Source organism: Ammospiza caudacuta, chromosome 2 (genome assembly GCF_027887145.1).
Source record: "Ammospiza caudacuta isolate bAmmCau1 chromosome 2, bAmmCau1.pri, whole genome shotgun sequence".
Taxonomy (NCBI): Eukaryota; Metazoa; Chordata; class Aves; order Passeriformes; family Passerellidae; genus Ammospiza; species Ammospiza caudacuta.
The window spans coordinates 115847761-115872083 of NC_080594.1; the positions used below are offsets into that span (position 1 = coordinate 115847761).

Sequence of the window (24323 nt, forward strand, 5' to 3'; positions counted from 1 at the left end):
ATGGACCAGGCACAGGCAAGCATGGTTGGAAAAGCAGCATCTTTGGATCATGTGTCCATATTGAAGCCACCCTGTGTCACTCCCCCGGGATGATGCACAGGCTCTGGGCCAGCCTCTTTTACACAAGAAGGAACTCTGTTCCTGTTTTACCTGAGGACTCATGGTTTAACTTTACTAGTGACACTTGTAGGGATAGATCAGTTTTCTTTGTCTGAATAATTACTTCTGCATTCCTGAAAATTATGTGCCTGTCAAAAAACTGTGATTGATTTTAATTGATCCCAAGCAGGTGCAGGGCCTGCCAGCACCTGAGGTGGGGCTGCAGCACCCTGTGCAGGATTTGACTATACATGAATTCCTTTAGATGTGTTGCTGGTAACAGGCAGGCCAAGAGCTTTCCAAGTGTCCATCTCCCACCTATCCTGGCACTCTGCAGTGCACATATGGCCACATTACCACTCCAGTTTTCAATTTTCATCAAGCAGTGACAGGGTGTGATCTACTAATTTCCCTTGAGCAATCTTTTAGGTGCTGCTATCTCTTACTCAAAGTTCATACACCTTGAACTTCATACCTTTGGAATTCAAAGTTATGAAGTTTAAGGTGTATGAACAGCTGTGTCCTGTCTCCAGCCTACTCCAAAAGTATCTGAGTCTTTTTCAGTTTGGGCTCTTTATACTATCAAATAAAAGGAAAAGACAGATAGCAGGTGCACACCAGCAAGAACAACTTTGTGCTTTCTAGTGGCCCCCCAGATATTACACTCTTCAACCTCCCAAATTCACAGATTTACCCAAAATACAACATCCACCAAAAATATGCTTTATTGGACTAGATTAAATGATGTAATGCTTAGACATTGTATTTGTATTAACAATGCTCTTGCAGAGGAACATAAAATGATACTTTTTTCCTGTCTCTAATGAAATCTCAGAACAGGTAATTCATGACAAAGGGCACTGGATACTCCCCACACAGCTTTGACAAGACTGACTATGAGATCTTGCATATCCAATAATTGAAACAGAATTTCCACTTTTTGCCTTCCTGAATTAATTCTGTGCTTTTAAGTTCTCTTGAAGCAATGAAGAATTATAAACTATTAGAGCTTGACAAAGTTGATCAGATTTGTAACAAAAATACAAAACCACTGTCCTTTGAAAGTTAGGCCACATTATTTTTGACTCAGAGCATGGCTGGCAGCTGGAAGAACACTGGAAAAAAATCCATGAAGTGACATCAAACAGGTCAGATAAGTTTTCCTTTTTCTTTTCTTACCACTACATCTCTCCTCAGAGTACCATTGTGTCTATGCAGTGGATATTGCAAATTATATTTCTTTTTTTTTTTTTTTGTCTTCAATGCTTATTGGCATTGTCACTATCCAAATAATTTGGGTAATGTATTCAAATGTACCTCAACAATGCTGAATAAACTGCATTGACAGTGGTAGGGTTTTGTTTGTAAAGTTGTCCTGAATGAAATTCCAGATACCTCTGAAGACAATACCCATCTCACAGGCATATTTACAGAACACTGCACCAGTTTCATGGTACAGATGGATTATGGATGCATTGCAACAAGCAACCACATCACTAAAATTTTAGATAAAATCCTGACTGCCATTTCTGCCCTCTCCATTTAACACTGTAGGCAACAAAATCGTTGGACAAACAACAGGTTCAGTGGATCTAGAATCAACAGAGATATAGCCAGACAATCAATACATTTCCATAATAAGTTATATGTATTAAAACCAAACCAAACCCCCAATGTGTCTGGATCCTGGATTTTTCTGTGCACACCAGATCCACCAAGTGATTGCATCTCTATCCTTGGAGAAATGTGGCATCTCTAACCTGAGGCATTCACAACCATGCACATACAAATGGTTTTATGCATATTCCACAAGAGACTTTTCACTCACAGGACAAAGTAACAGTACAACATATTGAACAGGCTGTTACACCCTACTTACCATCATCTTGTCAATAAAATCCATTATGCTAATTTACAATGAGTTTTTTAAAACATAAATGAACAATACTTGCATAAATGAATATCATTCATTTATCAACGTATTCTCCAGAGTTCTTTATTGATCACAGAAAGAGCTACAGCCTAGAACAATATCAAAACCAAATGAAATTCAGTCCTTCACTGTAAATGGGAAAAGAAAAGAGCAAAATTAATTTCTGGCAGTACCACAAACCATGGACTGTCACAAACTTAGTGAGAGAACTGGGACGGATCAGAATTGAGCAGCTGAGACCAAGCAGCCATCTGGGAGTACCCCAGTATTTGGAAGCAAGTGTAGCTGAGGTACAAAAGAACAGTTTCAATACCGTTGCTTATGAGGAGTAATCTGGCACAGGACTGGTAAAAGCCAGCACTGAAGTATGCAAATATGTCACAAAATGTACTTCTGGCTGAAGTAGCTAAATAAACATTTATCAGTTTATTTAACTGATAATCCAGTTATCCTAAGACAAAGTAATGAAGCAGGTTCACCCTCTCTCTTACAGGATCACAGCAATAACTGGTGTGAAGCTTCACAAACTTCAGAGCTTTGCTCTGGCACCAGGCTGTGCTTCCAAGCTGAGCTCTAATGTAGAGATCTGCTGCAAAGCCTTTGTGTCATTCACATAAGGAAAATTCCCAAAGAAAGGTTTCAAATCTTCCAATTGTATCAAAAAAGGTTTTATTTTAATTTACTCTTCCCCTCCTCACTGTTCCCATTCAGATTACATAAATGATCTCTTGCAGCAATGCATCTCAATCTTTACCAAAGAAGCAAATTAAAAACAAAACACGCAGAATAGTAATAAAACATCCAAATAAAAACTGAACTCTGAGAAATGCCAAGTGGACATCTGATTCTACATCAAAACCAAAACCAAGATGCATGGGCTGTAAAGTTTCACCCTGCACTGAGAGGCACAAAGCTTTTGGAGAGATGTGTCCTACCCAAAGATGCACTGCACCCACCTAGCTCACTTCAGTCCAGCAGAGTTCATGCCCTGAATGAGGGCTGAGTTCTGGCTCAGTGTGGTGGCACCAGCTGCTAAAGCAGAAACCCAGGAGTCCTGTCAGACCTTCAGGAAAGGCAGCAGAGGGGGCTGGGGGAAGACCTGGAAATATCAAAGATTTCTCCTGCACAAATTTCAGTTCAGTGAAGAGAAGGAGCCAGCTCACAGTGTGACAGGCTCAAGCCAGCTTTGGCACTTGCATGACTGAAAACAATGGGGTGACTTGTCCCCAGCTCAGCAGGCAGCCAGCCAGCTGTGAAGGTTTATTTGCACCAGTGACCACTTGAACAACAGCTAAGGGTTTCTTATCCCAGGGAAAGCTCTCTTGCTAGCTGCAAAGCTACCCAAGTCCAGCTGTTATTAAACAGACACACAAGGTAATCATTATTTCCAGAAGAATTAACAGGATGCCAGGGGTGACACATGATAAATGACAGAGTAGAATTTTAAAATATAGAAATACATGACCAAGTAGGCTTAAAATTTGCATTGCCTTTTTCCAATTTAAACTCTGTCTAATGAAAGACAGTTTAACAGCATGAAGTGCAAGTTGTCTTACACTGGCTCAAAAAAAAAAAAAATCACTGAAACAATCAAATCCTGTACATTCCTTAATTAAATGGACAAGTCTCTTGGGAATGACATGGGCAGAGACCATACTTTTTGTAGACCAAACCTGAGCAGAGATTGGGTTTTGTTTCTTTTCTGTAAAAAGACAAAACAAGTATTTCAAGGCAGAGCTGAAGTGGTTTCAAAATAGCAATGATCCAGGTCATAATCAGAATTTTGTATATACAATTTGTATTAACTTAAAAAAATAAAGAAGTTCAAAATACCTCCAGAGAACATTCTAGGTTAGCAAAATGTCCTGTACAAAAGTAGGCCACATTTGTTGGTTTAAAAGAAGTCCACAGCAGTTGGTCTCTTCTTAGCTGACATAGTAAATGGTCTCTTCATTTGGGGCTCTTTTGCTGGGGTCACTGTGGGTGACTTCAGCACCCCATGACGAGGTTTCTGTTCAGGATTGAAAGCCACACGGGAGGGTCCTTCTGGGCTCACCAATATACTTTTGTCAGTCTTTTTGAATTCTGTTGAAAAACAAGCCAACAAATTAAAATGAAATGCAACCCCTGGAATAACTGGGCCTCTCAATCAACTGTGGAATTTCCCAGCCCTAGAAAACTGAGTTAGATCCTCAAGCCCAGCAGGGCTCAGAAGCCTTGGCAGAGAAAAGAGATAGCGGTGAAGCACATCTCTCAGCAGAGCCCCTCTGTGGTATTTTTGGGGTCCCCAGGACAAAGCAGGAATTGATGAATATGACTCTTATGTTCTTAGAAGGCTAATTTATTATTTTATGGTATTTTATTATATTAAAGAATGCTATACTAAAGAATAGAGAAAAGATACAGACAGAAGGCTACAAAGAATGATAATGAAAACTCGTGACTGCTTCCAGAGTCCTGAAACAGCTGGAGGTGATTGGTCATTAAGTCAAAACAATTCACATGAAACCAATCAAACAATGACCAGTTGGTAAACAATGTCCAAACCACATTCCAAAGCAGCAAACCACAGGAGAAGCGAATCAGGAAATTGTTGTTTTCATTTTTCTCTGACACTTCTCAGCTTCCCAGGAGAAAAATCCTGAGCAAAGGGATTTTTCAGAAAATATGACAGTGACACCCCTTGGGGAACAGGGTCTGCTGCAATCCACTGTGAACCCTCCATGTAGTTCCACAGAGCACCAGAGACCCTGGGCCTTCTCCTCCCACACAAGAGTTCCAGCTATCCTGGAAAACACCCCACTGGACTTTAAAAGATGCCAGTGGGTAAGCAGTGTCTCTACTCTGACTGCTGAACAGCTCCAGAGACTCTTGGCCATCCCTTCAGCCAGCACTTATTTTTCATTTTGTTCAGCTGTGTTATATTAACATGAAGACATTTACCTAAATACACTGTTCTCAATTTGAACTTGACCTTTTGCACACTTCAGGGAGTTAAAAAGTAGCTAAATGAATTCATGGAATATAATTGTTAGCTATGGAGCAAGACATTTATTTAACAGGGAAAACACCACCTGCTTACAGAAGGGAAGTGACCTTTACCTACTCATGATCATTCATAAGCCACAAGCAGCCAAAATAAAAAGCAAACTTTGCTACTACAAAGTCTGATTTTATCAGCATGTCAGCATCTTTGCCTTGGGAAACAGAAGTGAGCAATGAAAACTGTGAAGTGCAGGTGTTTCCAGAGGAGCTCTGCACACAGGCAGCTCAGGAAGGGAAGTTCAGCACCCTGCTGCAGTTTGCCACCCATGAGGCTCCTTCTGCAGGTCACTAATGCAGCACCCTGGAATTGCTCAGGTCTAGCTGCAAGGCTCAGTGTCCTAAACTGTGACGGTGTTCACAGGGGTCTTATGTTGCAGGAAGAGACGGAGATCTGACTCCATGTTTCAGAAGGCTGATTTATTATTTTATGATATATATTACATTAAAACTATACTAAAAGAATAGAAGAAAAGGTTTCATCTCAGAAGGCTAGCTTAGCTAAGAATAGAAAGGAAAGAATGATAACAAAGGCAGCTTTGTTATCCATGGTCCTGGACTCTCTGTCTGAGCCAGCTGGGCTGTGACTGGTCATTAATTACAAACATCCAACATGGTCCAATCACAGATGCACCTGTTGCATTCCACAGCAGCAGATAATCATTGTTTATATTTTGTTCCTGAGGCCTCTCAGCTTCTCAGGAGAAAAAAATCCTAAGGAAAGAATTTTCATGAAAAGATGTCTGTGACACTAAACTTTACCATCTTGTCTGGAAAGGAACTTGAAGAGGATTTGTAAACTAAATACAAATATTGAGACAGGAACAGAACCATCCTGTTTTAGAGGTATCCCACAGGTGTGTGAGTGTGTACAGCTTCCCCATTCCTCAGTTACCAGAGAGACTGTGGACACACACATCAGACTCACCTGCAGTCATGTTTTTATTCAAGCCAAATGTGACTCTTTTGGAGCTGGGTGTCTGCAGTTTGTTCAGCTGTAAAGCAAAATAAAGACATTAAATAAAATAAGATTTTTGAGGCAATGCTTAGAGTTCTTTCATTTGCACCCACAGATGTAAAACAGCCTACTTCTTCCTTCATTTTGCTTAGAATTGCCCCAATCCTCTGACTGCTGCTAAGGCAGCACTGTTTTCCTAGCCAAAAGCAAACATATTCCATTTGTGCAGAAATCACATACTCTCCTTAATGTCATTACGTAAGTCAACAACAAACAAGAAGATATTTGTGTGCTAAACAGATTGGCCCCACTGCACTCAGGCCTCAAACTGCTAGGAGGACTTGAAAAGCTTTAAATGTTAAAAAGGTCTAGAGAAGAGGGCAGACTATTGAAGCCCTGCACTGTTGCCAGTCTCCACAAATGAGAAGAAATGGAGGCTCAAAGCCCCTTTGCAAGACTGAAATCAGTTTGTTTTTGCTTTCTTGTGAAATGAGCAGATTCAAAATGGCGTGTGTTCAACAAGAAGGCTGAAAGCAGAGGGGAGGGAAGAAGAGACTTCAGAGACATCTCTCACTCATTTTCTGAAACTCTGGAGCCATGTGTGACTGTTTACAGCAGCAGCATTTCCAGTTATATCAGCTCACGTTAGGAGACTAACAGGGAGTGGAAAAAACATCACAAGTGATGAGGAGCTTGCTTGGGAAGACATTTGTTCCCAGAGTCAGGTACCCTTTGTGAGATCACCTCACCTGCATGGGTGTCCTGGGGGAAGAGATGGTGCTTCTGGCTTTCCTGAAGAACACTGCCTTTGGTACAGTTGATTTTTCAAATTTTACAAAATCACTTCCCGCTTTTGATTTCTTTTTCTTTAATGGTGACAGAGCAGCAGTGCTTTCCTGTCAAGGAGGGAAAGGGAAAATGAACTTTGTACAAAGTTCTGTATTAACCAATACCTAGTGCTGTGACCAGTGCTGACCACACACTCACATTAGTTAAATCACCATGTTTAGCTCCCAGAAGGTAATTTTGCAATTGGCATGACTGAAAGCAGAAATTGAAGGCAAGCTCTGTACAGAAATAAGAAAGTCATTGCAAAGCACAAAAGGAAGAATTTGTAATAGATCTGCCAAGCTCAGCAGAGTGCAAACAAACATGTTTTCTCCATGTGCATGAGGATACTTTGCAATTGATCCTTCTCTCCTGCACACAAGTGATCTTTTTTTTTTCCTTCACCATAAGTAAAAACTCTTCTGTGGTACCCCTGAATGAACAAGATAAGTAAGTAATGAACAAACACAGCTTTGGGCTAAGATGAAAACTTTGAAGAAAAAAATGGAGTATGAAATCTGACTATACTTTCAGCTATTGTGTAGTGCTACTGGTTTGCTGACTAAAATTCATACTCTTATGGTATTTAAAGCAATTCTTGTCTCCAGTGGAAGGCAATGCTTAGGGCTTGCACTGGCAGAGCTTTCTAACCTGCTGCCTGTGGACTGTGGTCAGGGGAAGCTCAGTTATGCTTCTCATCAACCTACAGACATGGAATTCCAAAGGTATTCACTGACAAACTGTGGAAAATGTACAGCAGATATGGCCTCTTTTGATCTGAAAATCACTTCTGCTTCAAATAAAAGGAAAACCCACAAGACTTCTTGTTTTCTTAATTGTGGAGACAACTCTGAAACAATGCTGATCTCGTCTGGTTTTTTTCCCCTTCTCCTCCTCCTCTTTCCTGTGAATATTTGAAGCTAACTCTCTGGAGGTGTGTGTTGTCCTTGAAATCAAGAATCAAAACATGCCCCTCATTTCTGGGCACAAGGCCAAGGTTGCATAACTAAAACAAGGAAAGAAAACAACATGTTATTTCTCAAGCAATGAAAACAAAATTAGCAAAGCTCAATTTCCTCTGCATTTGTACATTTTAAACTTTCCCCTGACCTCTTCTTTCTTCCATCAGTACTCTCCCTCTCCTCCTGACTCAACTTCCAAGTACCTTTCCTTGTCTCCATCTCTTTTAACACACACACTCACACAACTATGTGGACTGAGCAAGAAAAAGCAAATTCCATAATTTCTTTGGAATTCCACATGAAGAGTGACCCAGTAGCCCAAGCCCTGCCAGCCAACAGGCCAGTGCTAGGTTGTGCTGCTGCCTTTTCCTCAGTGCTAATTTGTGCCAAAAACTCACTCCCATGAAGTCTGCAGGAACTTCTTATCTTGAATCTATCACAGGTTTTGGAATCTATTGGTCACCTGCAGCAAACTCTCACAGAAAGAGATGGGGGTGTCATAATCATATTTTCTTAGAAATTAAAACTTTTATAGGCAAAGTAAAACCAGGTGTGAAACATGGAATATTGAGGTAGGAAACAAAGCCAATGGTTCCTACTTTGGGAGCCCCACAGTGAGAGAAATGCAGTTTGAATAGTGGGGAGAGAGAAACCTTTTGGCTCTTACCTCTCAGCACTTCATCATCAAAAAAACAGAAAATGTCAACTATTTTATTCCTATTTAAGCAAAGTTTCAATATTAATTTTTTCTCCTGTGAAGGACTGAGTAGCTCTATCTCCATATACAAGGCTGCACTATTTAACTAATCCTACAGGTTTAAACATAAGTCAAACAGAAGTGAGCTCATGGGCTCAAAACATGCAGGTTTAACTCTTTTTTGTACTCATAATCTCATCTGTGCTTTATGAATTTTTTTCCACCAAAGTAAGACTGTCAGCAACACTTCCAAGAATGAAACTAAACTCCTGAATGTGTTAGGGTGAATATGCACACAGGAAATGAGCAGTTAAAAAGAATTTCAGTAGCAGGAGAGGGAAGAACACCTGCACTCTCTTTCTTTAGCCACTCTATCAAAACCATACAGTGCAAAATGCTTTCTGACTCTCAAATCATTGAGAAAAATCAACACTATTCTACCTATTACAAAGAAGAAAATGGGGGTGAAGGTAGAGAGGTCAAAAAAATTGGTTATTCTCAAACTGCAAGGCATACATTTTTGAAGAAGAAGACATCAGACCTTCCTAGTGAACAAGCACAGTGTTGTATTTATAAAAAACTGGACCATTCAAACATATGATCACACAGCCATTAAAGGTCACAGTATCATATTCTCTATTCCAATGTTCCAGTGTCTATTCTCTTTCCCAAATACCTTCCCCAGACAGTCCTATCATTTTTTCTAAGATGGAGCAGTGAGCAAGCAGAAGAAGCCACTCCTGGAACTGCTGTGGGCAGTTTCACAAGGAGCTGATCCTTATCTTGTGTGCTGGATGGGATGTTCCATCTTCCCATTTCTCACTGTTTTGCCAAACTATGATGCCCTTGGTGAGTATGCTGTAAAGCTCAAAGAGAGACCCAATGCAAAAGAATCATTAACCCAGAGACCAAAGGCAAAAAACCACAAAAAAAGACAACCCCATCTTGCCCCTAACATCCCATTTTTCAGCTAGATGGGTTCTTCCAGCTGACTGCCTGGCACAGGATTGAGTGTCATTGTACAGGGGGGTGTGACACTGTAGCAGTGTGTGGATTTCTGGGGACTCAAGTTCTTTTTTGGTGACAATGAATGATGACATCAGCCAGCAGCCCATGCAGCCCCATGGTCAGAAAGCCAAAGCCAGATCAGAAAATCAGCCTGGCAGTTCCTGAAGCAGGCAGAGAAAAAAATGAGATGTACATACCACCTTCCTGTTTTTCTTGCATACACTCTCCAGAACTCCATTGGCTTCCACAGAGTTTAGCACCTCTTTCACTTTTCTCTTCTTTTTCAGAGTTGCTGCATTTTGACTGGAGGCTTTCATCCCTTCCAAACCAACTAACTTTGTCTTTCTCTTCAGTGTGACCTTTCCGGAGGGTGCAGATTCAGCCTCTGCCTTTCCTGGCAGGGTCCCCAGCAAATCCTTGCTGGGTTTCAGGTCAGTTTGCTGCACAGGGGGATCCCCATTCACCAGGACAGCCCCTGCTTTCTGCTTCTTTTTCACAGCCTTGGGAGGTAACAGAGTGACAGAAGGGCTGACATCCTCTGCTGCACTGGCAGTGGCTGCCCCATTCTGACACGCTGATTTCGCAGGAACATTCTGCACTTTTGGATTCAATTTCTTCAGCTGACTCTTTTTATTCTGTTCTGTGTCAGTCAGGCTGTTCTGCACACAGATATTGTGATTTTCTCTGGTGTCAGTTGCTACATCTGTGGTCTCACTGGCCTCATTTACTAGCAATTTCTTTCTCTTCCTCTCCTTTTTATTTTCTGGCGCCTTTTCCTGGCTAGAAGGATTGGATCCAGATGTTTCAGCTTTTCCCTCCTCACAATTTCCATCAGCTGTTCCAGAATCAGCACTTATGCTGTCCCTCTTCTTCCTTTTTTTCCTCTTCCTTTGGGGAACTGATGGCACCTTCCCACTTGACAGGTCTTCTTTATCCTCTAAATCCATCCCAAAAAGAATGCCATAACACACATGTGAAACACAAAAGGTACTCACAACAACTGAATTCTATTCTATTTTTGTTCTTCTATTTTAAAATAGGTGCACCATTTTCCTGTTATCAGCCTGCAGTTTTATTGTTACAGCTGCTGAGGACACTGCAGTCTGATGACGTCTGGCCTAATTAATATTTTGCTAATTTTGCCTTATCACAGGTAAGATCTAAACCATTCCCTGTGGCAAGCCTATTTTTCATAGCAACATCCCTAAAAAGAGTTATTTTTACCCACCTGTTAAGCCCATCAGAAGGGCAACTCAGGGGTTAAGTATTTCAACATCCCCAAATTCTTATATTCTAACACTCATCCTGTTTTAAGACATGTTTCTGCTTTCCCACAGGAGCAATGCAAACAGCTGCTTTCAGTTCTACTTTTGACTGAAATTTTTGAGGTGATGCTTGCCTCAGAATTAGGAAGAGAAATCCTCCCACTTTCAACGGGAACTGAATTTCACATTTAACCTTCATCACAACAGGATACAAATCAGCACATCCTGAACAACAGTGTTGCCTTCCTCAGAACAGCTTTTATCTGACACTTTGCCAAACTGCACAAGTCACTGCAGATTGTCTCTCTCCCAAATATTGATCTTGCCTTACCTTTTACTTTTTCCAGCTCATTTTGTTGCCAAGGCTTGACAGCTTTTTTCTTTCGCTTTCGCCTACCGGGTTCATCATCATCATCTTCATCTGTAGAAACTTCTTCAGGAATATCCTGGGGGAAGATTCCTGTTGAGGAAGGATAAGGTATCAGAAAACTGAGAGTCCTACTTCTATGAACAGTTATGCTGTACCTATACAGCATAACTCTCACAGAAAGAAAAAAAACAACTCCTCTTTCTCCACCCAACCTTAAAGCAAAGCACATAACCCATTCCTATTTGCTTAAGCAAAAATAATCATCTTTCATTTAGGGACAAAGTACAGGGTTGCTCAAATTGTGAAATTAATTTGGCCATCTCCAAATATGTGTAATGTGTCTTAATGAGATTTTTAAAATCCACAAAACCCCCAATATAATATTCTTGAAATGCACATTAAAAAAAGAGGAGAAAAATAATTCCAATATGCATTGTATGGGAATATTATATGTAATTTAATGGAAAATAAAGACAGTGACTACTGTCTCTGTCTGCTGCTCAGTCCTTACCTTCTGCTAAGTCCTGGAACCTGCAAGTGAGAGGGAGAAAAGAAAAACCAAAACATAGTTACTCATTCAGTACCAATTATAACACCAGCAGAACAGCATCACTGCACTTACTATGGTTTTGTCAGAACAGGAACAACATATTTTTGCATAGGAAGTTATAAACTCCAGAACAGATCTGCCTCAGTAGCCCCCCTACTCAAACCAAATTACTGAAAATAGTGAGAAAACAACAATTTAACACTTTTCCTGCATCTGTTCCTTGCATCACACCCAAGCTGATGCCACATCCTGCAGTTCAAGCCCACCCTGTGCAGATAAACCCCAGCTGGCTGCAGCTGGCTGGTACCAATGAGGATCAGCATAACAATGGTGTCAGGACAAGACAGGTTGGGCAGAAAGAAAACCAAAGTAGCTCAGGACAAGGTGTATTTCAGCAGAACTTACTTTTTGACCAGCTTGTACAGCCTCTTTCTGTTCAGGGAAGGTATATTTTTCTTGCTGGCAAATTCGAAGATTTTGTCAGCAACAGCCTTGTAATCAAACTGTTGGAGGGAAGTACAACACAGCTGTTCTTAGTTTATCCATGCAAGATCACCCAGTGCAACTCGTGTTACAAATATATCAAGCATTAAGTTCAATAGGTAACTTGTAAAGATACACATCTTGAAACAAACACCTCCTTTAAACCCAAATGTTTTCCTCTGTTGAAATTTACGCCCCCTTCACACACTGACTTGTACAGATGGCTGCTTCATTAACAGAACAGCTGAACTTGCTACCACGTTCTCAAACATTCCTAACCTGATTTCTTACTCAAGAGAGAAGCCAACCCACTTCAAAACTCCCATAAATATTTAGCTAAATATCAGATTTAAAGTGTGCCGTGTCCTAATTCTTGTTTAAAAGCCACAAATACATCAAGTGTATCCACCTGCATGTGTGTTTGATGGGAGGATGTGTCAGAATCACTACACTGCACTGGCCCTGGGTTTAGAAAACCCAAATTGTAACATATTACCCTCTCTCCTAGGTAGGTATCCCATAATCCATGTTCAATGAAAATTAGGCTCATTGCTTCCCCACCCTCACTGACTTGGCTTTTAGCATACACATTTTTTAACTCTTGAAATGGGAAGGAAGGAGCAGAAAACAGAAGGTATGGGAGAGAGGAAAGAGGAATTTAGACATGGATTTAATTTACTACCACTGACAGAATACACATTACATAAATACCACCTTATAATAAATCAAGAGATTAAAATTTTCTAACATGTTTATCCATTAACACCCTTTACTTCTTCACCTCTTGAAAAGGATGGGGAAGAAAGAGAGCAGAAATATCAGTAACAGAGCAAAAGAGCCACAAACCTGAAGAACAGCCCCGATCCCATCATCAGCATTTTCACTAATATCCTCTGTGTTTTTAGCATCCTGCGCTGATTTTCTTGACAGAGATCTGTCTGCTATTATAGAAAAAAGATTGAACATTAATATTTTGTCTGAGATAAGCAACTCCAAAGGAACAAGCTTTACTAAGCACATCTGAAGGGAAGACAGGAAAACACAATTACCCTTACAACACCCTGAACATGTGTTTGATTGGTTCAGAGCAGAAATGTATTTTCAGGAAACAGGTTTCCTGAAATCTGTTTCCTAGCAACTCTTACCAGGGCAATTTAGAGTTTCCTCCTTACCTTTGGTTCTAAGCATCTCTTCATTTTCCTGTTTGCCTTCTTCAGAAACATTCTCCTCATCACTGTTGGTACCCAGCTCTTTCATCAAGTCCTCGATGGCGAAGGGGGACTGGTCCACGATCATCTCAAAGACACCGGTGGCCACAGCGTGGAGCACACGCCGACTGTCAGAGAGCAGGGTGAGCCCAAAGGCAGGCCATAAACACCCTCCCTCCCAGGTTAAAACAGTGGGGATTTGAGGGAAAATGGATGAGAAAGAATGTGGAAGAACACCATGCTCTTCAGGTGATGAAAGTCAACCTGTTACTCCCTAAGCAGAAATCCTTTAATCCAAGCAGTGTCCTGCTAATGTGCCCCTGTTAAATTTCACTCTTTATATGCTGACCTATATTACACTGCAAAGAAGCAGCTCAGCTGCTCTATGCATTAAAAAAAAAATTAAAATAACTGGATAAATTAACCAACAAAGGTTGACATAGTTCTTATAAATCCATGGAGACTATAGCTTTGATAAACACAAGTTATCTTCATATGACTGTGCACATTGATGGTAAAATACTCTTCTTTCTCTACATTCTGAAATTATGATTCTTTGATCTATTTATTACCATACTCAGAGTTTCTTAATTCTTAAAAAATATTTATCCTTTCATCAAACTTACTCCTTTGATTTGGCAGCAATTTTGCAGAAAGGTTCGATGAACTTGAGATTCTGGTCTGCTGTGAGCTGTTTGATTGGAAAGAAAATAAATGTGAGTACAGAAAATACTTTATGTGTACACTGAAATTCCTTGAATATTGGTGTTTGTACAGGAATTGGTGTTGGGGGATCTTCTTGAACAGTCTTTCAGCATATTATCCAATTCCAACTGGCAGAGGTATCCAGGATCTTTTTGTTACCACAAACTTCCAGAAGTATTACCAAAACACTGACTGCCTTGCAGACTTTATTCTGCTGAGTACAGAAATACAACAAAGCTTCTTACTTTAGATAAGGAACCATGAGGCAGAGAAAGCTTAAATAATTTTGTGTACTTTCCCAAAGGTCTGTAGCAGACAAGAATAGGATTTGGGTTTCTCTTAACTGGGCTGCTTGCACCAAAACCCTCTCAGCTACAGTAGAGTTAAAGATAAAGACTCTTTCCTTCAAAATCCCATTTTATGAGCATCATCTGTGATTTCATATAGTCTGGGGGGACTCACTCCCCTCTCCAGGCTCCCAGTGAGTGGCTTAGCTACAGCTGTGTGACTGTGGAGCTGCAGAAATGATTTGGGCTCCAATTCTCTGGTGCAGACTTCATCTCTCTCTTGATCCACAATCCAGAACCTCAAAACCTGCAGGCAGGATTGGTTTGAATACTGACTGCAAGGAATAGGGATGGAAAAGTGCTGACAGCTTTGTCCATTGCAAGGAGAAGTATCAGAGACAAGGGGAGGGAACTGAGGAGGAACCTGGGATGAACATGGGCAGCAGGAAGGGTGCAAGGACAGGAGAGATGCTCCTTGGCTTTGTGGCTGCAAAACTCTGCCCCACTGGAAGAGCAGCCAAAATTAGGGGCCATCAGTTAACTGTCATAGCAACACACAGCAGAGCAAGACAGATGTCACCAGCAAAACAAACATCTGGATGTGGGGAGTGAACTGCACAATGCACAGACAACAATAAGCAAATATAAGACAACTGTGAAAGCTCACTTTCCTCCTCTATTTAGGTGCTACACAACGAGCCAAGAGCAGGCTTTATGTCAGCCTTTGCAAAAGCAAAGACTGGAAAACATGCTCACACAAGGGAAATTGCACTGAGTCCCCTCTGAAACAAATAAATGAGAATAGTCTAACTATTTTATGACTATTTTCCAACCTCAATTTGGAGCAGCATAGCAGTACTCAGGAACTTGGGAGAAACTACCATATTCCCACTGTCAAAGACATGAACAAAAGCATAACTTGTAGTAAGTCACTTTCTTCATGCTTACTCAGTGTTGTTATATTTAAAACCATTAAAAATTAAATAACCTAAAAACTACATTTCAAAAATTACATTTCCTCTAAAATGCTTCATGCCACAGTTCACATAAATCAGAAATAAAATGACAAAGTATTTTCTAACCTCCTTTGCACCAACTTTAGCCAATTCATCCAGATAGATATCAATGAAATGGAACTTTATCCCAGTGGGAGAATTGCTGTCTGGCTCCATAACTTCTTTCATTAATAGCTGCAGCAATGGTTCAACTAGACTGAAAAAAAGAAATAAAGAGGAAAAAAAATTATAAGGTATTAATATTCAATTGCTCATGTCTTATTTGCCTTGAAAACAAACTCCACTTCTTCACAGTTATGGACAGCTACCCAATTTAAATGTTTTCCTTTCTTTTTTTACCCTGAGGCCTATCATTGATATCTTTCAGGAAAATGAAGCTTTGTGTATTCCAAACTTTGTCCCCTAGCATTCTTTAGGACCTGCTGCTATTTTGCCCAGAACAAACATTTCCAGTCTCAAAGAGAATTCAAAACACTGCAAACCCATAAACATTCTTTCAGTTTTACTTTAATACACATTTCTTCAAAAGCATTTTAAAAGACAAGAGGGAAGAAAGTCATGCTAGGCAGTTTCTTGGCTCCACTCAGGAGGGAAAGGCAGTTCTTGAGCTCCCTCACTCTGCAAAGAAAGGAATCATGATCCTCTCTTCCCACACTGCCTCCTCCCAGTGAGAGATGGAGGCCAAAGCCATTAGAAACCTTGTCAGAAGTCAGTCTGGGTCACCATGTGTGTGGGAAGAAGGGCTTCAGCTCTATCAAACCTCCTCCCACACCTTCTGCTCCTGACAAGGAACATTTTCATCTCTTCAACCTGAGGGCATTTACCCAGTGCAAAATTAAGGTGGAGCAGCAGGGATGGGGTGTCCTTTAGCTGTGCATTCCTTTCTGTTTCCACAAAAACATGCCTGTGTGCATCCCACATTTCAGATAGTGAAAGAGAGAAAAAGGATAACCTTAACACTGAGTTATCAAGCACTTTCAATTAAAATATTTAAATCTCCTCATCAGTTTAAAGACAACAAGCTTATAAGTGGCACAAGAGCTCTAGACAGAGCAAATGACTGCAATTATTTGCCTTTTAAATAGAATATGGAAGAAATACATCCAAAACCACTGAAACAAACAGGAGGCTAGTTTACAATTAAGGGGTTCTGTCTTATCAGAAGAGAAATCACCATGATTAACCACAATAAAATAATTACTTAAAAAAAATCAGAGCCAATCAGAAAGCCATAAACACACAAAAAAATTCCTTTTCTGTAATTTCTGGGATGCAGGTTCCCTGTCTAGTGTCTCTGTAGCTGGTATTTCATTGATAGCTCTTCTGGCTACATCAGAAAATGAAATACATTAAATACTGTATTTAATTTAATGACATATAACTCATTACTATGTTACTAAACAAAGTGACATGAAGAACAAATAAGCCTTAATGTTAAGACTTCATGACAATGGCATCTATGGAAAAGAAGAATCTATTAAATGAAAATATATTTGAATACAGGTATATTGGGTGACTTGTTTGTGATGCAACAACATTCAGAAATCTGCTTACCCCTCATCCCATTCATTTCTTTTCAGAACTTCAAAGGATTGCCTCAAAATCAGACGCATTAGCTGCAAAGCACAAAATCTGTTAAGCATGTTGTTTGTGAAAACAGGTAAAGGAGCCACTGTGGCTGTGATATGAACAGATTTCTTGGTCAACCTCTAGCACAAAGTGGAAGCTGCTTCACATGAATGTTTTGACAGATTGTCTATCATGTAATGCAACAGAAGGGTGTTGTGAAGGAAAAAGGACAAGCTATTTTCATATGCTAGGCACAAACTTCATTATCATTTCTATACAGCTTCCTCTTGATTCACAACCCTGATTTCTTCATTAAGTACTGCCTTCATCTAAGAAAAGCCACAGCTTAAACTGGACACAATATGGGACAGATGATAACAATAACAATTTAATTTACTTGAAAATGCACTAAGAGACAGTCACATGTAAAACAGCCACATTCAACTGGCTCAAAACCCTTCACTTACTGAAATAACTTCTATCTGCTAATATTGGGAAAGAAAAACCACCAGTGAATGTGCCTGCAATTAATTTCTTTCAAAGAAGATAATGGGATTTTGTTCTTTACAAAAGTATGCTTTTTAAGATTCTAGTTCCTGTTTAAATATTCTGTTTCCTATAGAAAGAATTTTGACTACTGAATGTGCTACATGGATACCTTACTGGTGGAAAGTTGGGGTTCTAGCGCAGAGTCATAAAAGAGTCTTTAAACAATCTGATCTAAACTGATGTTGATAGTGTCCTTTGAGACAGTATTTATATTCCAGTATAGAAATCAAGGAGAAAAATCACTGTGTTAGAAGGGAAAGCACTTGAGCACAACATAAACTGTGCTGGCTTTGAGGTTCATGCAGTGGTGAGTGCAAACCCTTAAAATAAACATCTCTTGCAAAGTGTCAAGAAGATGATGCCTTGTCTTCTCTTACAATACACACCAATGCATGTGCAGACAGAGCTGCCTTCCAGCACACCAGCACCACACGTTTTCTAGGAGAAAACACCACCCAGAGAGGTATAATTACCTCTTATTAGTTACCCACCAGAGAGGTGTAATTACCATATAGTACTTGTCCAGCCGCAGATTGTCAATCCCGTTCCACTCCCGGTTCATCGTCTGCCAGAATGTCTGGATGAACAGGTGTCCTGCAAGGGAGCAAGGAGAAACACCTGCATGTCTGCCACAGTGGGCTGCTCTGCTGATCTGAAAGGGTCTCAAGAAAGGGATGCACTTCCCTAGGATTCCCCTAGTGACAGGGACAGAGCTGTGGGAAGTCAGGCTTGACACTGCTACAATAATCAATTAAACTTGAGAAAAACACAAGAAAAGGCACACAGCTACTTTTAAAAGCAAGTTTAATTACAGGAACAGATTTGTACCTATTTTGTGTTATAAACACACAATTTTGAGCAAAATATCTGTTCTGCACCCATTTCTACCCAAAGTATCTGTTCTGCACCCATTTCTACCCAAGCGTTTTTGGCACTGACTGAGTGTTTCATTTCATAAGCATTCTGAATACCAGTGGCTTAACAGCTCATGAAACAAGGCTGGTTTTGAGCAGGAAACACACAGAACAGTCCATGCAGAATGGAGAAGTAAGGGGACAAGTTTGTTTTGCTACCTGTCCTCAAAAATCTCACCTATATCCCACTGAAGACACAACTCTTCTGCATCAGACAGAAAAATCCTTCAGCTCCTGCCTCCCTTAATGGAATCACGCTGACCAGTTGGACAAAAAGGAAAGAAACAGCCACCAAAATAGCCCCTCTGTCTGCCTGTCTTTATTCTGGCACTGTGATAGTGGAATCACCAAAGAGGGAAGCACCCTACAAAGCATTAGGTAATTCAATAGTACTTACGAGTCTCTGTATTCTGAAACACGTGGATAAGCTGGGAGATATTGGCTGCAAGTTCCTCCTAAAAGTAAATAAATAAATATAGTTAGTGTAGCATGTTTTAGAGTTTGGTCTCCTCACTAAACATATGACCAGCAAACAGCAAGAAGTGTGAATTTCATGAAACAGCTCCCAAAATGAAAACCATTCTCTCAACAGCTGCTTTAGTACTGCAGTTATCCTTGCACTGGGACTAGCTCAGCTGGAAGAGGAGTTTCAAGGGTATCAAAACCTGTTCATTTCACCAGATTAAACCATCTTTCTAACAGCAGACAAAATTAAATTAGGAGGAGAAGAACTCCATGTATTTGAATTAATAAATGATGCAAAACTTACAGGGCACTGCTCTCATACAGGTCTCTGTGAAGGGGTGTGAGCTATGTGTGAGATAAACCTTGTTCATGCAGACAAGTGATCTGAAAATTGAGGTTACTGAGAGCTGCTACTCCAAAACCAGCATCTTTGGAAAGCAGCGAGACAAAACTAGTAGAAGTTGACAAAAATATGCAGTAGGGACAAATTTGGTAGTAGAGGAAGTGCTGCTGAACTAACAAAGGAAAAGGAAGTGTGGAACTCACACTAAAATCTGCACAAATGTTGTAGCTGCAGTGAAGGGCAACCTGCTGTTACTGTTTTAGTTACACAGAGTCAACATTCCACGAGGCATCTGTTTTAGCTCTCATTTTGAAAGGTAAACAGCTACACCTGCCCTTCAGAAGGTGACTCCAAAGATGATCTGTTCATGTTCAGATCACCGAGTTACAGTCACCTCTTTTGCACGTACCACAGATGGGCTGCAGGGGAAGGGGAAAAAAAAGAATTTTCTCCATTTTAAATTATTAAATGTCACTAGAGTGTATGTTGGAGGGCCCCCTCAGGCAAATACAAACCCAGTTACTGTACCTGAAGCAGAGGTTTATCCTGCATCCACATACAATAGAAAAGGCCTTTCCATATTTTCAGCAGTTCTTCCTGACTGAAGCCACCTACAGTACAGAACAAGTCTGAATTAAAGGAAAAAAACCCACACATTTTCCACCAAAATATTTTCATGCAGTTCTCTCTGCTCCCTGCTTTCTTCTCTGTTTTTGTTCTTTTCTCTGGGCTGCTACTGTAAGCACATTAACTGGAAGGCAATCTGGCATAGAACAGTGATGGAAACTGTAAGCTTCTATCTTGTACTGAAACAACAAAGATTTCAAAGCAATCACAGGTAAGATGAATATCAAGATAATTCTGATAAATGCCTCTAGCATATTTTTAACACTAAGTCTGAAAGAAATTTTTAATGAGAATAACAAATAGTTTTACAAGAAACATGGTTTTTTTGGTTGCTGTTTTAAACAAAAGTCTCACACTCTACCAGTAGTTTTACTCCTTACTAGGGGTTTCTTTTGATAAAATAATCTTATAGCAATCAACACATTTATTTCTACGTTAAACTTTATAGTCAAAGAGCCTGAGCAACTATAATGACAGTTTTTTGATACAGGCAGTCTTGGGATGTGCTAACACCTGAATTTTAACAGCAAAAAAATATTTTCACATTCCAGAAGTAAAGTACTACATGGAAAGCCACTAATACTTGCTCAAGAACTGGATTTTTCATTACATCAGGTAAATTTATGTGAAGTAAAATTATAACAGTACACTGTTACAAGGCAGCTACAATGACCTACTACAGCTATTTTCAAACTATGGCCTATTAAATACTCCCAAGCAATCTCATGAAAAATCACTTTGATCATCTTCAGTAAGCTCAAATTTGATCCAAAAAGATCAGTCTCAGTGGTCTGCCAGTCAAAAAGCTTGAGACACAGTGCAAGATCTAAATTGTGCACCTTCCCCTTGGACCAAGTCATTTCAAAGCAAAATTCACTCAGACAAAAACCTGCAAACACATTAGCCCTGCTTGCTTGAAAAGGAAGGAAATATGCAAAATCCTATGTAAGAAGCAATGTGTCCAGTAATATTAAGCATTAATTATAAATTTCACTTAGATTTGACAGTACTGTTATGATAAAACATGAAACAAATTCATTGACTGATTTACTATTCATTGAAATATTAAAATAACATTTCTTAAGGGAATTGTATGTGACATACTGAATGGTAAGAAGCAGTTCTAACCTCGCAGGCAGCATTAACCCTACAGAGGCATCACCTGCTACCTGTAAATGTGCTCAGGAGTTCACAGAATTGAATCAAAGAATTATTCAGGTTGGAAAAGACCTCTCAGATAATCACTGCAAGGCCAGCACTAAACCATGTCCCCAAGTGCCACATCTACACATCTTTTAAATCCCTCCAGGGACATTAACTCCACCATTGCCCAGGAAAGCCTGTTCCTGTATTCTGAGGAAGGAAAACACAGACTTCCATGAGCTTTTTTTGCTTTTCATACACACAGGGCTTTTTAAAGTGTCCTAGGCAGTCCTGTGTCCACTTGACATAAGACTCAGACCAAAAATTAGAGCAATTTTCTTATCCTAGTGCCTCAAAAGCGTAGTTTCAAGACTGTGTTTTCTGTTCAACTTTATGTGCTGCCTCCAGCCACAGCTGGCAAATAAAAACCACTAAAGTAAGGTTATTTTAAAACCTGGATGCATTATATTAGCAACCACAATGCCCAGAACTGAAGGCTTTCTATACTTTGAACCTATCCTGAGAAAGATTTTGGCTTCAGGGCTTGAATTGTAACTGTCCCTGTGCACAGTAACTCTGTTCTGTGTATTGAGGGAGCTGGCATCAATGTTACAACCACTAAGAACTACTTTACTTGCCAGCCTTTCTGTCTGGGAGTTGGGCTGCTTTGACACTGCTATCATTGCATTTGTTACAATTTTTCCTATTCTAGATAATTGCAATGGACCAGATCCACACAGGCACATTTCAGTGGAAATTATGGAAATGCTTTACAGATCCAGGCCCAAGTAAGCACAGCTCTGTCAGACAGGGAACTCCCTCAGCAATCTGCCCTCTTTTACTAAGAGTTATTTCTGTTTACTATTCTTTCATCCATTCATTTGGTAGTTCAATGGCTTCTACAGAGTTTAACTTCTTGCTGAAAATTAAGAAGCTCCCTCAGTCTTAGCACAGACCACACAGAGCAGTCCTGTCTATATAATAAACACCTGACAGCCCTGAACATCAGGTGAACTCCAGCACTTCTGCCAAAACTCAGCACATTCCCAACTCCTCAGGTCAGGGCACCTTACCTGGCTTGCCTGATGTGTGAATCCTTCTCAGAACATTGGATGGGTATAATAATATATATTATAATTGCTAATTAATAAATAACTGCTAATAAGAAATAACTTTATATATACAACTTTAAGTGCTAATTAATTAATAATTTTAATAAACCCCTCTCTTCTGAACATGCTTTTTCTCCAAGCCCAAAGAAGTTAATCTTTGTTTCAATACTACCAGTTTGAATAGTACCTAACAGCAAGTACATCTGAGAGCTCTGGAAATGAGTCACCCGTGTTTCCTCCTCATTTGTATTCCGTGGTGGGCTGTTTTTAACATGCAAAAGGTTCACAGCCCAACTGAGCAATTTCCTTGTGATGGTTTCATGTTTTAAAACAGTGCCTGAACCTGCAGCCTTTTCCCTCAGTTATGGGCACCCTGTGCTTCCTGTGGCTGCTTCCACAAACTGCAAGGAATCTGCACTTTCCAGTGAGATCACAGAGCACCACTGAACACACAGCCCCCCTTGGAAAGTCTCCAGAGCTAAAAAATAGAAAGTACCTGAGAGGTACATGGTGTACACCATCCTAGTCCCCAGGCAATCCCTAGATCTGTGTTAACTGCCAGGATTGGGATAATGCCTGTTTGGCTCCCTGGCCTGACCCTGTAAGGCTGTTCTAGGTGTCCTTCCCTCTGTCACACGTGGCTAATGGGTCAAATACTACTTGGAAAGGCGAATTCACACAGGCTCAACCAGTACTCTAGCACTGCACCTGCAGTTCAGCTCTTGGGGTCAGCTCTAGGCTGGTTCTCCAAAGCCATATATATATATATATATATATATATATATATACACACACACATATATATATACATATATATATATATAGTATATAAAATATAGATGTAATATGCAATAATTTAAATGTATGGTAATACAATAATGTAGAAAGCAGCTTATAAAAGATATGTTTTATATAAAAGAAACATAAAATATAGATTATACATTACATTATATGTAATATGAGGTACAGGAATAACACACATCCATGTGGAAACTGTGCACATGAGGCACTTTCAGGCACAGGGAGCTTCAGACGGGCCTTGCCAGCTTTAAACTAACTTCAGGGACATCACTGAATTCTTATTTCTAAGGTGCCGATATACAGCTCCAAGTAGAATTTTTGGAAAAACGTAGGAAAAAAAGCATTTGATACTATGAACTGAAAGTAACAGGCAACCCAAATGGGTTACACAGAACCAGCTGCAATTACATACGTGCTGAAAAATAACTTAACTTTCCTCGATTCCCTCCGATGCTCCTGAACATCAGTCATGAAAACACAGAAGGTGAAACTTTCACCTCACAGAAACAACAGAAGGTGAAACTTTATACTGCATACCCCGGGGTGTTTCCAGCCTGGGTCACTTCAGTGCATTTCCTTGAGAACGAGAGCCCAGGAGCCAGCCCGCTCCCATCCCGGATTCGTTAATAACTAATTATAGGCCATAATTTGTTAATGGCCTCTCGTTCGAGGCCTCGAGACCCTCCCTTGATCCAAGCTGATCCTTGCCGAGCCCCCCCGGTGCCCGCAGACCCTTCCCGAGCGAGGATCCCCGAGCGCCTCGGCTCCGGGCGCTGGGGCTGCGCCTGAGGCAGCACCGGGGCAACACGTGAGTGTACATGGGGAAATACACGGAAATACAAACAAAATAAAAAAAAAAAAGTTAAAACTAAAAGCAAAAAGTAAAGTAAAAGAAAAAAAATTAAAAAACAAAATTTAAAAACCCGAGAGGAAGCCCCGAGGAGGCGTGCCGGGCTCAGGGCGCACACGTGGTGCTTCCTTCCGTCCCCATGCCGTCCGGACAGGGGCCGGGGCCGCCGCTGCCTCCGCCAAACACCGGCACCTGTCCTTGTCTCCGTCCCTGTCCCTGTCCTTAGCCCGGTCCCTGTCCGCCCCGCCGGCCCCCGGCCGGCCCCGGTCCGTACCGCCGGGCCGCTGGGTCCGCACGCCTATGTAGCCCCGCAGCTTCTTCAGGGCGCGGTCTCGGATGCGCTTCTCGTTGGCGGCCAAGCGCTGAGCGAACTGCACCTCGGGCGGCTGCACGGCCGCGGGAGCCATGGCCCGGCCTGGCCGCGTCCCTGCCCCGTCCCTGTCCCGCTCCTTCCCCGCTCCCGGCCCGGCCTGGCCTGCCCGCACCGCGCCGGGCTGTGCCTGATGCCGTCAGCGACGCCGGCCTCTGCCGTCAGCGCG

General features: G+C 40.9%; 1 protein-coding gene across 1 annotated transcript; it reads right to left on the reverse strand.

Annotated features, from left to right (window-relative positions):
• Nucleotides 1-806: 806 nt before the first annotated feature.
• On the reverse strand, nt 807-24259 carry RRP1B (ribosomal RNA processing 1B). The gene is made up of 16 exons (XM_058822315.1): nt 24059-24259; nt 19780-19862; nt 18841-18898; nt 18038-18123; nt 16966-17027; nt 15478-15607; nt 14030-14094; nt 13368-13531; nt 13042-13136; nt 12118-12215; nt 11674-11693; nt 11124-11252; nt 9725-10464; nt 6782-6928; nt 6003-6069; nt 807-4117 (listed from the first exon to the last, which is right to left on the reverse strand). The coding sequence occupies exons 1-16, from the start codon at nt 24189-24191 to the stop codon at nt 3927-3929; spliced, it is 2268 nt and encodes a 755-aa protein (XP_058678298.1). The 5' UTR covers nt 24192-24259; the 3' UTR covers nt 807-3926.
• Between the last annotated feature and the right edge of the window lie 64 nt (nt 24260-24323).

Bases quoted from the DNA above. Each gene is read 5' to 3' on its own strand.
- RRP1B (XM_058822315.1), bottom strand. From the start codon at position 24,191: ATGGCTCCCGCGGCCGTGCAGCCGCCCGAGGTGCAGTTCGCTCAGCGC. The intron at 14,095-15,477 runs GTTAGAAAATAC...CCAATCAAACAG, and splicing joins CTAAAGTTGGTGCAAAGGAG to CTCACAGCAGACCAGAATCT. The intron at 6,070-6,781 runs GTGAGGTGATCT...TTTGCTTTACAG, and splicing joins CCCCCAGGACACCCATGCAG to CTGAACAAACTGCAGACACC.